General features: G+C 45.5%; 1 protein-coding gene across 1 annotated transcript in view; it reads right to left on the bottom strand.

Annotated features, from left to right (window-relative positions):
• The window catches only part of LOC121536376 (unconventional myosin-XVI), a 179,804-nt gene extending 165,689 nt beyond the window's left edge, over positions 1-14,115 (bottom strand). Inside the window, exon 1 of the mRNA XM_041843646.2 lies at positions 13,848-14,115. Within this exon, the coding sequence (XP_041699580.2) occupies positions 13,848-14,085 (238 nt within the window). The 5' untranslated portion in view covers positions 14,086-14,115. The remainder of the gene's footprint in view (positions 1-13,847) is intronic.
• Between the last annotated feature and the right edge of the window lie 3,302 nt (positions 14,116-17,417).

Below are 17,417 nucleotides of genomic sequence, written 5' to 3' on the forward strand. Positions count from 1 at the left end.
CCACTCCCAAACCAAGGCAATAATGCTTCTATTGAGAGGGAGAAACGGAGGAGATGAAAAGACAGAGAGCATGAGGAATTGAGAGAGATGGACAGAGAGAGATGGACGGAGAGATGGAGAGAGAGAGAGAGACAGAGAGAGAGACGGAGAGAGAGAGACGGAGAGAGAGAGACGGAGAGAGAGACGGAGAGAGAGACGGAGAGAGAGAGAGAGAGAGAGAGAGACAGAGAGAGAGAGAGAGAAACGGAGAGAGAGACGGAGAGAGGGAGACGGAGAGAGATGGAGAGAGAGAGAGACGGAGAGAGAGAGAGACGGGGAGAGAGAGAGACAGAGAGAGAGCGAGAGACGGAGAGAGAGAGACAGAGAGAGAGAGAGACACAGAGAGAGAGAGAGACGGAGAGAGAGAGACGGAGAGAGATGGAGAGAGAGACGGAGAGAGAAAGAGACGGAGAGAGAGAGACTGAGAGAGAGAGAGAGAGAGAGAGAGAGAGAGAGAGAGAGAGAGAGAGAGAGAGAGAGAGAGAGAGAGAGAGAGAGAGACAGAGAGAGAGAGAGACGGAGAGAGAGAGAGACGGAGAGAGATGGAGAGAGAGACAGACGGAGAGAGAGAAACGGAGAGAGATGGAGAGAGAGAGAGAGACAGAGAGAGAGACGAGAGAGAGACGGAGAGAGAGATGGAGAGCGAGACGGAGAGAGAGACAGAGAGAGAGAAGGAGAGCGAGAGAGATACAGAGAGACAGAGAGATAGAGGGCTATAGACATTTTCCCTCAACAACAGTGACAAGCCAAGATGGATGCTGAATAAACACTGGGAGACCTTACCTCAGCAAAACACCAAACTACTCTGTCACGCAAGACACAGACACACACGCACACACACACCAACCTATAAAGCACCTGTGCACACACTAACTCACTGACTCTCAAACAATAATTTAACCAGAGCTGTTAGCAGTGAGGGTAATAACCACTGTAATTTCCATCCTATGAACCCTAGTGATGAACCCCATGGGGTCGCTTAGCCTAAGTGGTCGTTATCTAAACTGATGTGTTTTTAAGGATCACACGCGCACAAGTGTGCGCACACACACACACACGGCAGCTGGTAGGGCGGATACATGTTGAGCTGAGCTAGGACTTAGCACCAGTGTAACAGTAATTTAACAGTAGTACTGCAGTAGAGTTTGCCCATGCAGTGCATGTTTCAGTAGAACCAGTGGGATCACTTGTTAGTCAGTTAGATCATCAAAATACCTTTACAGGCTGCTCCATTCATTTCTTTATAGGTCATAGGCCTATACTGTAAGGACCTCACAGATCAACCAACCAATCTCAGTTTTTTCCTGATAATGCAAGATCCTTAATTGTTTATAGATGAATTATAATTATAAACACACACACACACAGGCCCGTACAGTACACAGACACGCAGGTATGAGTACACAGTCACCGAAACACAAGCACACACACACACATTTACATCCACACTCCTTGGTGCTTAATGGCGCTTAAATGGTTGCTGAGGAAGAACACAGCTTTCATTAAGTCAATCAACACAATTATCTCTCTCTCTCTCTCTCTCTCTCTCTCTCTCTCTCTCTCTCTCTCTCTCTCTCTCTCTCTCTCTCTCTCTCTCTCTCTCTCACACACACACACACACACACACATTCACACACACGCCTTCTCTCGCTCCTGCCTGAGGCTCAGGAATATAATCCCAGTTATGTTAGTAATTAAGCTACATTTAACAGAGATAAAGCAGTTCATATGAAATGGTTGCAGTACTGTTGTTGTTTTCAATGAATCATTAGTGTAGTATTAGTTTCTAATCCCAACCTAAGGTTTTATTTGCAATGTGATATGTGCTGGTTGCCTCACCCGACACCCACTTTAGTTGAGCGTGACTCAACAGAGGTCAGAAGTCAAGAGCTATAGTATGTATTGACCCTCAGGGCAATCAGACAGATAATTGCTGTATGCTGGACCATATGGTGGATGTTCTGTTTCTATTCTATTAGATCATGTCAACACTTTCCAATGTTCTATATTGGTCCATATTTCAACACCACCCAATGCTCCGTTTTCCTATTGGTCAAAATATCAACACAGTCCTCTGTCCTGCTCTACTAGTGGTTCATATGCCAACCTTAGCCACTGTCCTGCTCTACTATTGGATTGATTGACAGGTACTATTCAGTGTTAGTCTGGCTGACACCAGCTTTCAAAGTGGCTGTGTAGTCACGTTGGTGACATGCTAAGTCGCTGTGTAGTCACATGGGTGACATGCTAATTTGCTGTGTAGTCACATGGGTGACATGCTAATTGGCTGTGTAGTCACGTGGGTGACATGCTAATTGGCTGTGTAGTCACATGGGTGACATGCTAATTGGCTGTGTAGTCACGTGGGTGACATGCTAATTCAGTGTTGCTGTGGTCCATTATACTGTATCTCTACACATTAAGACCATGTCTTCTCCATCCCATATACACGATACAACCACCCAGCTCATATCCAGTCATTAAAAACCAATGGATATTCTCTCTTCATGATTAACATGCTTATCAGTGCCTTCTAAGATAGTGAGTGGTTTGGCAGCAGTGGAAATGAACGCAAAATATGTTTTTGCTCTTTTGCCCTGCGTTAGTGTGTTCATCTGTGTGCTCTGTTTCATCAGGCTGTTTGGCTCTGAAGAGACAGAGGGGGAGTGGGCGAGAAAGAGAGAGAAACAACCGGCTGTCATTTTGGGGAAAACTGCAAAACAGCTGTGTGAGACATATGTGGAGTTTCCATGGCAACCAGATGGGAGCCGTAGTGGAGATGTAGAGTAAGGGAAGGAGAAATGGAGAGAGAGAGAGAGAGAGAGAGAGAGAGAGAGAGAGAGAGAGAGAGAGCTGAGAACAACAAGCACAGCAGAGAGAGAGAGAGAGAGAGAGAGAGAGCTGAGAACAACAAGCACATCAGAGAGAGAGAAATAGAGAGAGAGAGAGAGAGAGAGCTGAGATCAACAAGCACAGCAGAGAGAGAGAGAGAGAGAGAACTACACACAGAGTCCAGTAGGGTTGACCACATCACTAGATGTTCTCAGTCAATTCCAGACCTCCGCTACAGACTTAGTCTTTCATCCACTCGTCTTTACAGTAAAAGATGACTCTATCCTCCCCATCAGCATATTCCACTCTTCAGCCCTCCAAAGGATTACCACATACTGGCTATCATACAGTCCCTTCTCTGCAGCCAAACTCTAACCAGATGCAACCAGAATACAAACACTGAATGGAATGCAGTATGAATCCAAATGCCAGACTTGAATATATTCCTGATGACTCGACAGTCTCCTTATCAGTTATAGATGCAGAGTCAGATCAGACATAGAGAAACATTTCTGTGGATGTAGACACTAAGTCAGACTCATTCCAGTAAGGGAAACATGTCTCCACTCATTCCAGTCAGGGAAACATGTCTCCACTTATTCCAGTCAGGGGAACATGTCTCCACTCATTCCAGTCAGGGAAACATGTCTCCACTCATTCCAGTCAGGGGAACATGTCTCCACTCATTCCAGTCAGGGGAAAATGTATCCACTAATTCCAGTCAGGGGAACGTGTCTCTACTCATTCCAGTCAGGGAAATATGTCCTTGTACCATAGGGCGGCAGGTAGCCTAGCAGTTAAGAATGTTGGGCTGCAACCGAAAGGTCGCTGGTTCGAATCCCAGAGCCGACTAGGTGTGCCCTTGAGCAAGGAACTTAACCCTAATTGCTCCTGTAAGTTGCTCTGGATAAGAGTGTCTGCTAAATGACAAAAATGTCAATTTCAAAATGTGTCAGACCTGGCAGAGGCCCTCCAGTCTCCAAAACATTAGCACAACATTAGCGAGCCACTGGTGTATAATTACAGTATGTTCAACTACAGCCTTGAGAGTTATGTCAGCTGAGTTAATGATATACAATAGAAGTGATGCTCCACTACAGCCCTGAGAGCTATGTCAGCTGACTTAATGATAAGTATATAGCTATACTGTAGCTTTGCCTCTAGGGACAGGGGAAGAGGGACTAAAACATCGTGGGTGTATCTAGGCTGATCCATAAGAGGATGGGATCCAAATACAATTGTTCAGTTCCCACTCAATCCAGCTCTCTATTCTATAGAGGAGAGAGAGAGGAGGAGGAGAAAGGAGGAGGAGAGAGGAAGAGAAGAGAGGAGGAGGAGAGAGGGTGATTTCCATTCTCCAGATGTCATCCTCTTGCTCCATCAAATCATTCTGAGTATATTTTCAATAACTTGACACACGTTTCCTTTCTCCTATCACTTATTTTTTCACCTTACTTATTTTTCTACTAGGGTCGGGACAATACCAGTATTGCGATACTCGTTAGTATCGTGGCAAGGAACTAAAACACGAAGCATATTTAAATTCCTTAGGAAAACAGCCCTAATGCTATAGCACACAATATTTTACATACAGTTGGTTTTTAAAGGACCAAAGAGTTTAGTCTGCTTCGTGTTTTTATTTTTGCCATAAAAAATATCACGATACTGGTATCGTCACAGCCCTGCTTTTTACCATCCATATTATTCCCTATGTATCCCCCCATACCCCATCCAACCCTCCAATATGAAACTGATTGTAAGTTCTCATCCCTCTAAATGATTCTGTCTCAGTGCTTCTTATCACACATTCATAGTCACCTGAATCCCTCGTTTCGACTGTCTGCTCCATGTTTTCTAAGTTAGCTTTGGAGTCTTCTCTCTGTTTCCCTCCTTAAGGAAGAACAATATGCACTGTTCTCAGACAAGACAACATTCTAAGATCACAGATTTCCATGACGAGATCTGTGACGCGGAAAAAGTCCTCTAGTGAAGCGTTGGGATTTGAAATTCCACAGCATTATTTGGGGAATACTTTCTGTGAACCTCTGTGAGTAATGCTTCATGAATACTGTAAGAGGCATTAAGCTATGCATTTACAGTGGGGGAAAAAAGTATTTAGTCAGCCACCAATTGTGCAAGTTCTCCCACTTAAAAAGATGAGAGAGGCCTGTAATTTTCATCATAGGTACACGTCAACTATGACAGACAAATTGAGGAAAACAAATCCAGAAAATCAAATTGTAGGATTTTTAATGAATTTATTTGCAAATTATGGTGGGAAATAAGTATTTGGTCACCTACAAACAAGCAAGATTTCTGGCTCTCACAGACCTGTAACTTCTTCTTTAAGAGGCTCCTCTGTCCTCCACTCGTTACCTGTATTAATGGCACCTGTTTGAACTTGTTATCAGTATAAAAGACACCTGTCCACAACCTCAAACAGTCACACTCCAAACTCCACTATGGCCAAGACCAAAGAGCTGTCAAAGGACACCAGAAACAAAATTGTAGACCTGCACCAGGCTGGGAAGACTGAATCTGCAATAGGTAAGCAGCTTGGTTTGAAGAAATCAACTGTGGGAGCAATTATTAGGAAATGGAAGACATACAAGACCACTGATAATCTCCCTCGATCTGGGGCTCCACGCAAGATCTCACCCCGTGGGGTCAAAATGATCACAAGAACGGTGAGCAAAAATCCCAGAACCACACGGGGGGACCTAGTGAATGACCTGCAGAGAGCTGGGACCAAAGTAACAAAGCCTACCATCAGTAACACACTACGCCGCCAGGGACTCAAATCCTGCAGTGCAAGACGTGTCTCCCTGCTTAAGACAGTACATGTCCAGGCCCGTCTGAAGTTTGCTAGAGTGCATTTGGATGATCCAGAATAGGATTGGGAGAATGTCATATGGTCAGATGAAACCAAAATAGAACTTTTTTGGTAAAAACTCAACTCGTCGTGTTTGGAGGACAAAGAATGCTGAGTTGCATCCAAAGAACACCATACCTACTGTAAAGCATGGGGGTGGAAACATCATGCTTTGGGGCTGTTTTTCTGCAAAGGGACCAGGACGACTGATCCGTGTAAAGGAAAGAATGAATGGGGCCATGTATCGTGAGAATTTGAGTGAAAACCTCCTTCCATCAGCAAGGGCATTGAAGATGAAACGTGGCTGGGTCTTTCAGCATGACAATGATCCCAAACACACCGCCCGGGCAACGAAGGAGTGGCTTCGTAAGAAGCATTTCAAGGTCCTGGAGTGGCCTAGCCAGTCTCTAGATCTCAACCCCATAGAAAATCTTTGGAGGGAGTTGAAAGTCCGTGTTGCCCAGCGACAGCCCCAAAACATCACTGCTCTAGAGGAGATCTGCATGGAGGAATGGGCCAAAATACCAGCAACAGTGTGTGAAAACCTTGTGAAGACTTACAGAAAACATTTGACCTGTGTCATTGCCAACAAAGGGTATATAACAAAGTATTGAGAAACTTTTGTTATTGACCAAATACTTATTTTCCACCATAATTTGCAAATAAATTCATTAAAAATCCTACAATGTGATTTTTTGGATTTTTTTTCTCATTTTGTCTGTCATAGTTGACATGTACCTATGATGAAAATTACAGGCCTCTCTCATCTTTTTAAGTGGGAGAACTTGCACAATTCAGGACCACCTGAAACCAAATCCAATATAAATATGAGTTATAGATCTGTCATTCTCAGTGAAAGTCGAAGAAGTGGTAGATCTGTTCTAGGTGCGCTATTTATATGCTTCCCATTTTTAGGTTTAGTTTTTGCTTCTTTTACTTTTGTACACCAGCTTCAAACAGCTGATAATACATCCTTTTTGGTTATGGAAAAGATATTGCACAGCAGTTTAGATAGTACAATGATTCTCTATACTATACTTGCTTGTTTTGTCACATAAACTGAAATTAGACAAATTATAAGAATTTTAGCATCCAGGAAATGGTGGAGCGAATACAGCATAGCTCATCTTTAAGAAATGGAATCTAAATTACATTTGCACTGAGCAAATCTAGCAACAAATGAATTCAAGTATTTATTTTCCTTATTCCTACACTCCTCCTGTTCTTCAAGTAATGTATCCGGCTAAATTCACACATCGGTTAGATACAATTAAAAACATTGATCTGTTTCCTTATTTGGGAAACAGATCAATGTTCACAGAGAGTCAGTCATTGCCTTTCGTTTGAGAAACAGATTGCTGGTTTCTCTATTTCTCTCTCATTACATCAACAGAGAGGTTTTGTACCTTCCACTGCAAAGGCCCCTGGGAAAGGGATCAATGTGTGGCAGTGACAACCAGCCAGCTTCTAGCTCTGACAGACAGATAACTGTACCAGAGCTGTCTGGGGGGTGAGGACTATCTTCAAGATGGACAATACTAAAGCTAGCTGTATGTACCCCATGTTTTCAAGCTGCAGGTTTAGGTTTGTTGTAATTCATCTTGTCCTAGAGGCAGACCTAGGTGATTTCTGCTAGATGGGCCAGCTGCAAAATCAAAATTAGCTATATCTTAAAAATTCATGAAAACAAACATTTGCTTAATTTAAGGTGAGGGTTAGGCATTAGGGTTAGCAGTGTGGTTAAGGTTAGGGTTAGGTTTAAAATCAGATTTTATGACAATGTGGCTGTGCCAGCTAGTGACCACTCTGCAAAACTGCCTCTGGTACATGAGTCATCCTAATAAATGCCAACCTGTGTTCAAGCTGTGTCTTCAGACATGCAATTAGCGCAACTGTGAATGTAGGCTATTTGTCTTGACAAAGGTGTGTGTGGTGCTAAACTCTGAGGTGATGAAGACATGAATCCATGACAGCGGAGGCTATTAGTGCTTCTACGTCCTTCAATCTCAGGGAGCTGATTACAGACAGACACAGTGTTACTGGTGCTAGGCTACGCACTGTCTGTCTGTCTGTCTAGATCTATACCTGTTGATCAATAGAGGACAGAGTCAAGAGGAGGAGGAGAGGAGGGAGAGAGAAGGAGGAGGAGGAGGGAGAGAGGAGGAGGAGGAGGAGAGGAGGAAGAGAGGAGGAGGAGAGGAGGGAGAGAGAAGGAGGAGAGTAGAGAGAGAGGAGAAGGAGAAGAGGGAGAGAGGAGGAGAGTAGGGAGAGAGGAGGAGGAGGAGAGTAGGGAGAGAGGAGGAGAAGGAGAGTAGGGAGAGAGGAGGAGGAGGAGAGTAGGGAGAGAGGAGGAGAAGGAGAGTAGGGAGAGAGGAGGAGAAGGAGAGTAGCTAGAGAGTAGGAGGAGAGAGGGTGATTTCCCTTCTCCAGATTGTGAAAGATATGTCACTCCTTCCCACATGTAATCACATTTGTCTTAATTAAGTGACAGGACGTCTCAGTTGACTGTGTAATGCTTGCACGGCATGACACCCACCCACACACTGATGCTGATTCTACTGTACAGTACATTAGTACCAACAGTGAAAGATAATCTCAAGCATTATCATACTCTGATATGATGTAGTATGAAATCTAACTAATAAATCAATCACAACACTATCACATAATCATGTCATCATGAATTATAAATCTGATGTTAAAACACCCTCTTTGGGTTAGGTCATATTGAGTAACAAAGGGTAGATGAGCTAATATTAAACAGGTGTTTTAAAGGCATTGAGATGCGATGCCTAGATTATGATTATAAGGTTATCAAACAGCTGTGAACTGCAGCTGGGGAGAGAGCCACTCTATCATACCCAGGTAATATCTATACACTATATATACAAAAATATGTGGACACCCATTCAAATTAGTGTATTCGGCTATTTCAACCACACCCGTTGCTGACAGGTTTAAAAATCAAGCACACAGGCATGCAATCTCCATAGACAAACATTGACAGGAGAATGGCCTTACCGAAGAGCTCAGGGACTTTCAAGTGGCACCATCATAGGATGCCACCTTTCCAACAAGTCAGTTCATCAAATTCCTGCCCTGCTAGAGCTGCCCCGATCAACTGTAAGTGCTGTTATTGTGAAGTGGAAACGTCTAGGAGCAACAACGGCTCATCCGCGAAGTGGTAGGCCACACAAGCTCACAGAACGGGACCTCCAAGTGCTTTACAGTCTGGCAGTCCGACGGACGAATCTGGGTTTGGCGGATGCCAGGAGAACGCTACCTGCCCCAATGCATAGTGCCAACTGTAAAGTTTGGTGGAGGAGGAATAATGGTCTAGAGCTGTTTTTCATGGTTCCACTGAAGGGAAATCTTAACGCTACAGCATACAATGACATTCTAGACGATTCTGTGCTTCCAACTTTGGGGCAACAGTTTGGCATGACAATGCCCCAGTGCACAAAGCGAGGTCCATACAGAAATGGTTTGTCGAGATCGGTGTGGAAGATCTTGACTGGCCTGCACAAGAGCCCTGACCTCAACCCCATCGAACACCTTTTGGATGCATTGGAACGCCGACTGCGAGCCAGGCCTAATCGCCCAACATCAGTGCCCAACCTCACTAATGCTCTTGTGGCTGAATAAAAGCAAGTCCTTGCAGCAATGTTCCAACATTTAGTGGAAAGCCTTCCCAGAAGAGTGGAGGCTGTTATAGCAGCAAAGAGGGGACCAATTCCATATTAATGCCCATGATTTTGGAACGACATCTTCGACGAGGAGGTGTCCACATACTTTTGATCATGTAGTGTATCGCTCTACCAGACCCCATTCTAACCTCATATAAGAGAATAAAAATCATTCATATAGACTCAATCTCATCAGACTTATGATGTTGGCTGGGAATGTAACATCCAATATCACCTCAATAACACAGGTATATACCAACCATACCCCAGCTTGGAATATTCCATATCATTCTGGAACGGTACAGGAACAACATGATGGGAATTGATTTGGGGTTCCACGCCTGTCAAGGGAAACAGATGCTCCGGTCACAGCCTTGCCTTCCGCTGATGAAGTTAAGAGATTACTTTAGAAAGGCAATTTCACCAAATGTCACTAGGCATGGAAGTCCCAGTTTACATATGGCAAGGAGGAATCAAGCTGATACATAGGGCTTGAGTCTCTCTCTTTGTCTCTTTTTTTTCTCATTCATCCCACCCTCATTTTTCCTTTTCTTTGTTTCTCACATTATACTTTTTGGATCTCATAGCCCTCTCTCCTCCCTTTTCAAATTTTCCCCATTCAATCTCTTTTCTCCGCTCCACATCTCCTCCCCTCTCTGTCGCTCTTTATTTTCCTATCTGCTTCCATCAGTGATTGCTGATAAGGGGTGTGTGGGTGTGTGTGGGTGTGTGTGTGGGTGTGTGTGGGTGTGTGTGTGTGGGTGTGTGTGGGTGTGTGTGTGTGGGTGTGTGTGAGTGTGTGTGGGTGTGTGTGAGTGTGTGTGGGTGTGTGTGGGTGTGTATGTGAGTGTGTGTGTACATCTCTTATTACCAGCCTGCCTCGTCAGCAGAGTGTGTTTCTAGTCTATCTGTGAATCTGTGCCCAAAGCGAGCTCCATACTGACCAAGTTTAATTACGATAGACAAACAGACGGAGAGAGAGAGAAAGAGAGAGATGCCAAACACATACACTGCATCCTTTAAATGTTAACGAGTCACGTTACAAGGTGTTGTTTTCTCAACTCTATTGGTTCAGCGGCCAATACTGTATCAATCAAGAATGAATTATGCTGAAAATGTAAAAATAAAAGTAATTACAGAGGGAGGTGGGATGTTTATGACGAGCACCTAACACATCTAATGCAGAAGACATTCATTCCATGGATACTGCATAGCATAATATCCCCATGGCTCGCTGTGGCTAGATAAACCGTTTGGACACAGTCTATCACTCTCATTTCATGGCTTTTCACTTCAATGAGAGATTCACCACCAGATAAGGCCTTTGCAAGATAAAGCAACGCGACAACCCAATCAGCTACATTCAACTATGAGAGTTTTATTTCTCCCATCATCTCCAGAACAGAGGAGCTGATTTCATCACTAAGAACAACGGGCTGAGCTGAGATCCCTGTGGAATACCAAGCATTGATTTTCTTTCCACACATCCTCCCACCTCCTCATGTTTCGTGCTGAGTCCGTTATTCCGGTTTTACAGGGTTTGGGAAGCTTGGTAAAGGCAAGCCCCCTAAATTACCCCCCCCCCCCATATGGACCCCTAGGCCTTTCCACATGGTGGGTATTTACACATTTCCTCCTCTCCAAAAATGATTAAGGATTTTGCCACGGATGAAATTCCGGAAATGTTCCCAGATCCCTCCTAAGAAGAAGCGGGCCTGAGGCGAACATGTTCCCTCCATATAAATGGATATGGGGATGGAGACAGAAACATTCTGCGAAGCAATACTGTAAGTCCCCACACAGTAATTGGCACAGACAAACAGAGACACAGAAACTGACATTGCCTCCAAGAAACACTACACACACACAGACAGAACCGAACACACTGTTTCCTTAATAAGGAGTAGGTAGTCAACAGACCAAAGATAATCATAGCAAAGATGATCATAGGAGCATCAAATATGCACTAATAGCAGGAACAACAAACATGCAATTCAGTCCAATGGAGTCCAATTAGACTTCTCATCATGTATCCTTCTACACGGAATGTAGTCTATCCATGGAACATCAAGTCTGCAGTACAACATCTTGTCCAACACCATAAAGATCCTTTTAAAATAACTATTCTTAATATTCTAGTATTCTAATTCCTAATTCTAACAACATTGTCCAACCTGGCCTTGAATGTTGCAAGTCTAGTTAGTCAGACCACTGGTTGGCAGATGACTATACCCACCATAACAAAAGCTAGTCTTGTGCCAGTCTTCTACCATGCTGTTGAAATGGTGAATAGGCTTTCTAGTCGGGGGTAAACAGCGGCAATTCATGTCCAGTCAAAGGCCCCAGGTTTCTGTCGAGCAGTTGCATGGGCACACCAGCTGAAGATCATTGGCAGCCAAAGAGGGGAGATTAGCATAGTAACCTGCAATGGCTGCTGGGAGGTCTGACACAGACAGCTGGGAAAACGGCTGGCAACACAAGAGCATGGGTGGAGAGAGAGATAGGGGAGGGAGGGAGGGAGAGAGAGAGAGAGAGAGAGAGAGAGAGAGAGAGAGAGAGAGAGAGAGAGAGAGAGAGAGAATGATAAAGGGAAGGGAGGTAGAGAGAGAAGAGGGAGAAAGAGGGAGTGAGGAGGCCATAGTGAGATAAATATGTTTCTATACTAAAAGCAGCAAGTCTCCCCTGAGCCTCATTGAGTATCCAGTAGTAGTGATACTTCATGAAGACATAAAGTGTGTTTGACTGCAGTTCTGTGTGTATGGGCCTGTGGCTTTAATGGTAGTCTCCAACCCTCCCTTAGATCCCTGCCTGATTTCGAGTCAGACTCACAAGAGCTCCTTCTCTCCCCTCAGATGCCTCGGCAGAATCCCTAATAAGGAAACTCTTAGTGGTTAGAATGGGGAGTTCCAGACACACACACATGCACACAGACATGCAAGCACACACGCACACGTGCACGCACACACACAGACACACACAGAGACACACGCACAGACACACGCACACACCACGGAAACAGTAAATCTGCCCAACTGTCTTAGAGAGTTAGACTACAGTCAGAATACCGGTACTGCTAATCCTCGCCGCAAAGTCACAGGCAGAAATAGGCGACTTTGGCTGAATGAATGAAATCTGAACTCTGTAATTGTTGCATCGTCATCGTTACCGATCCCATACTACTTACATCTGATTCTCTCCCAAGAGCTGCATTTGTATTAGCTAGGTGTGTTTGCATGAGTGTGTGTGTGTCTGTCTGTGTGTGAGAGTTAGTGTCCAGACTAGCCTGTAACAGTGTGAAGAATGAGTTTATACTGTAAAGCTAATGGCCACTCCTCACCCTTAACACATCCACCTGCCATTTCCCAGCTGCTGCACACACACACACACACACACACTCGCTCGCTCGCACACACATTCACGCTCACTCACTCACTCTCAGCAGAATACTGATTAGCCGCTGAAACTTGGGAGAGCAAATGCAGAGAATATTGAAGGAGGAACAGAATAGAGGGGAGAGGGAGAGAGAGAGAGAGAGAGAGAGAGAGAGAGAGAGAGAGAGAGAGAGAGAGAGAGAGAGAGAGAGAGAGAGAGAGAGAGATGGGATAATGATGCTATGAGGTCTGTTTCATTGTTGTAGGTATGTAGTATGTACTGTAGAGATGGGTGTGGAGAGAGCAAACCCAAACCATGCAGACTGGCCAAGTGTCTCAATGAAGGTGAGTATGTGTGTGTGTGTGCGTGTGATGTTTGAAAGGGTCCCTCGCCTTGCAGAGAATGATGTAAGTGCGGAGACAGTAGGTCGCATGTAGCCTGTACTACTCAGTACTACTCACAAACCCTCCACTGCCTATTCTGTTTGCACTGACTCAAAGCTAATAGAACTGTCAGAACTCAATAGTTCAAATGGAATCTTACTGAACTCAGATATGATGCCATCGGCTTCACAAATCTAGGACAGTTTTACTGATAGATATAATCCCTGGAAATACATAAAAACTAGCTTTAACTCTCAAGTGTGAGTATGCTATCTAGAACCTAAAATGGTTGTTTGGCTGTCCCTATAGGTGAACCCTTTGAATAACCCTTTTTCGTTCCAGGTAGAACCCTTTTGGGTTCCATGTAGGCCCCTTTCCACAGAGGGTTCTACATGGAACCAAAAAGGGTTCTCCCTGGAACAGCCGAAGAACCCTTTTGGAGTCCTCTGTAGCTCAATTGGTAGAGCATGGCGCTTGTAACGCCAGGGTAGTGGGTTCGATCCCCGGGACCACCCATACGTAAAAAAGTATGCACGCATGACTGTAAGTTGCTTTGGATAAAAGCGTCTGCTAAATGACATATTATATTATATGTGTGTGTAGCTAACATCCACCCCACCCCCCACCCCACGCCCTCATACACACAGAAATACACATACACACCTTCTTTGTCGTCGTGGCTTATGATGGTGTCCTGTATGACGTCACCGAGGCTGAAGCGAATGCGGTGCCGCTTCCTGTGGCTGGTGGGCGGGGCTTTGACCTTGACTCCGCATCCCGGTTTCTGCAGGGTCTTCTCCCGCTCGTAGTACGCCCTTATTTGGTCGCAGCGCATTCTCCTGACCAGCCGCTGGCGCTGGCCAAACGGGAGAGACTCCAGCAGACACTGATCTATCTCCATGTTCTGACGAAACACGTTACATAGCTGAAAACAACCTGCAAAGAGAGGGAGGGAGGGAGAGAAGGGAAAAGGAGAGAGAGAAATGCATTAGCATATCATGTTTTGTGATGAAAATCTGTCTCAACAGTTTATACAAGTCGAAGATAGACAGTGATGTTAAACGCTGTTATCGTGTGTGTGTGTGTGTGCGTACGTGCGTACGTGCATGTGTGTGTGTAAGACACAGATACAGCTGTTAGTACAGTCTAACATTGAGCGGATAGGACAACGTGCTGTCTGTTTCACCTCCAGACAAGTGTGTGTGTGCCTGTGTGTTTATAATGGACTACACATACACTGCCTTTAACCTCGAGAGGTTTTGAAAATAACTAAAAACACTGTTTAGTGTCTTCTCTCCTGCATTGCAATAGTCTGTAGTGAATATCATGACTTAGCATATTGTCTCTGCCAGTGGAAGAGAGCCAGGAGTTCTCCCCATCACTACCCAGTCTCTGATCCTTATTAGGGTCTGTTTGTGTAATGCTGCTGCAGCATGGCTAAGCCTCAATGACTGCAGAATAATTAATCACTAGCTACATATCAGGACCAAACCAGGCTTAGTTATGAAGATAGTTACAGACTTACAAAATGATAAATATTCATAGCATTGTTCAGTGATGAAGGCTGAGAGTCAGACGAATCATAAGTAAAGTTGCAACGCACAGGCGATCAAAGGCGATGATTCTTCCAAGTGCATAAAAAAGTCATCTGCTAGAATTGACAATCTAATACGCAAAGTCTGCCCCCGGACGCAATACGCTTTAGAAGAAAGTTTGCGATGATGTGGTGATGTGTGTAATGTAATGAGTGTGTGAGACAGAGACAGCAGCGATCAGTGCAGTAATTCAGGTCACTATTAGCCCACAGGGGAGGGACAGAGAACTGTGGAAAGGCTGCCAGTGCCTTTGCAGATAAATTAGAGACAGTGGCTTTTCTCCTCCTCTTTCTGACTCACACACTCCCTCTCTTCTCTTCTCCTCCAACCCTGTCTGCTTGTCTATCTGTCTACCCTCTTTGCCTCTCCTTTTAACCCACTCCAATTCTCATTTTCTGTTTCTCTTCCTCTTCATCCCTCTCTCTCCTTTCCTCCTCTCCCTCCCTCCGTCACATTGTCTGTTTGACTGTCTTCCGCTTCTCCCTCCCTTTAAACCCTCTCCACATCCTCCCACCCTCCCTCCATCCCTCTCACACCCCTCCCTCCCTCCCTCTCTCGCTCACTCCTCCTTCCCTCCCTCTCTCCCACTCCTCCCCCTCCCTCCCTGCCTCTGTCACTCCTCCCTCCCTCCCTCTCTCTCACACCCCTGTCCTCTCACACTCCTCCTTCCCTCCCACATTCCTCCCTCCCTCTCACACCCCTCCCTCCCTCTCTCACACTCCTCCCTCCCTCCCTCCGTCTCTCCCACTCTCTCACACCCCTCCCTCCCTCTCACACCCCTCCCTCTCTCACACTCCTCCCTCCCTCCCACATTCCTCCTTCCCTACCTCTCACACCCCTCCCTCCCTCACCTCCTCCCTCCCTCCCTCTCTCTCACACCCCTCCCTCCCTCTCTCTCTCCCTCTTTCCCTCTCTCTCACACCCTCCCTCCCTCTCACACTCCTCCCTCCCTCCCTCCCTCCCTCCCTCCCTCTCACACTCCTCCCTCTCACACTCCTCCCTCCCTCTCACACTCCTCCCTCCCTTTCACACTCCTCCCTCCCTCTCTCCTCTCTCTCACACCCTTCCCTCACTCCCTTCATGTGTGATTCAGCAGACTGGTGCAGCAGACTGCTAGTGAAGTTTAAACCACTGACAGTGGGACACTTTGAATTACTGCAGCCTTTTCACAGCCCTCTTCCCATCCCCCCCCTCTCTCTCTCTCTTCTTTCCTCTCTCCCTTCATCTCTCTATTTTCTCTCCTCTCTGCCTGTTATGCTTTTTAAAGAGGAGCATGAATCACTGCAGTTCGTTTTGTCATGCTGCTGTGGAAATGAGAGCTGCGGTGTGTGTGTGTGCTTTTCTCTGAAGCTGTTCACCTTTTAATCTCTTCAGAGACCCATAAGCACATACACAGCACTGAACACACACAAATGCCATAAAAGAGGCACATTTGTATCCATAAAAGACATGGCTGGGGAAAGGAGAGGTGTTTAGCCCCCAGCATGTTGTCTCTACTTTGAACAGTGTTTATGTGAATCTCTGTGTGCTGTCGCTCCTTATCAGGCTGATGAGAGATGTTACTGTGTCTCTAACTGCTTTTGCATTGGATAATAATCTACACACCTGCCTCCCAGACAGACAGTGGGCCATGCCCAATGCCCATATATTATCTGCCTGGGCCGGCAACATCAAAATTATCTTTATGTTTGATACATTTACATTTTTGTCATTTAGCAGACGCTCTTATCCAGAGCGACTTACAGTTAGTGAGTGCATACATTTTTCATACTGGCCCCCCGTGGGAAACGAACCCACAACGCTGGCATTGCAAGCGCCATGCTCTACCAACTGAGCTACAGGAGGGATACAATGGAATGATTAGAATATTGTTGAAACCAGGTTTCTGTCTCAATGTTTTCAGCGGGTAAACTGCCTCAGGCTTGTACTGGTCTACACACAGAGGCACACAATTTCACAGGCACACACGCACGCACGCACGCACGCACGCACGCACGCACGCACGCACGCACGCACGCACGCACGCACACACACACACACACACACACACACACACACACACACACACACACACACACACACACACACACACACTACCAGTCTATTCTACTACCTTTCTACTCTCGCTCCCTCTTTCACCCCTTTCTCTTCTATACTTCCCCCTTGTCCTTTTACTTTCTCTCACCACCTCTATTTCCTTCCTCTCTTCGTCCCTCTCTTCCTCCTGTCTCTGGGCTCTGATAAACCAGGATTCAGATTAAAGGCACTTTAGGAAAGCTGCAGTGAACTAAGCTGCTCCCAGTCACAGAAACCAATTACCCTCTAAAACCCAGACCTCTGCTCTGTGTGCCCAGTCCTTTGTCAGTACACACCACCATCCTCACTATACCCCTTACTATTACTTAGCTTATACAGCTTCTTAAGCTGACTTTGCAGAGTTAGAGAGAGGGTACGCACTGATAACCATGAAACTAGTGACCTCGACCCACCACTCCCCCTCCCCTGTTCACCTTCCCCACGACTCTCTCCAAACTTTTAATATCACAACGCCCCTGATTCTTAGAGGATTTGAAAGAGAAGTGCAGCCAACCACTATCGTGACTAGAGGAGGAGGACATTATTTTCATGACACACCCAC

The sequence above is a fragment of the Coregonus clupeaformis genome, chromosome 23 (genome assembly GCF_020615455.1).
Source record: "Coregonus clupeaformis isolate EN_2021a chromosome 23, ASM2061545v1, whole genome shotgun sequence".
NCBI classification, from domain to species: Eukaryota; Metazoa; Chordata; class Actinopteri; order Salmoniformes; family Salmonidae; genus Coregonus; species Coregonus clupeaformis.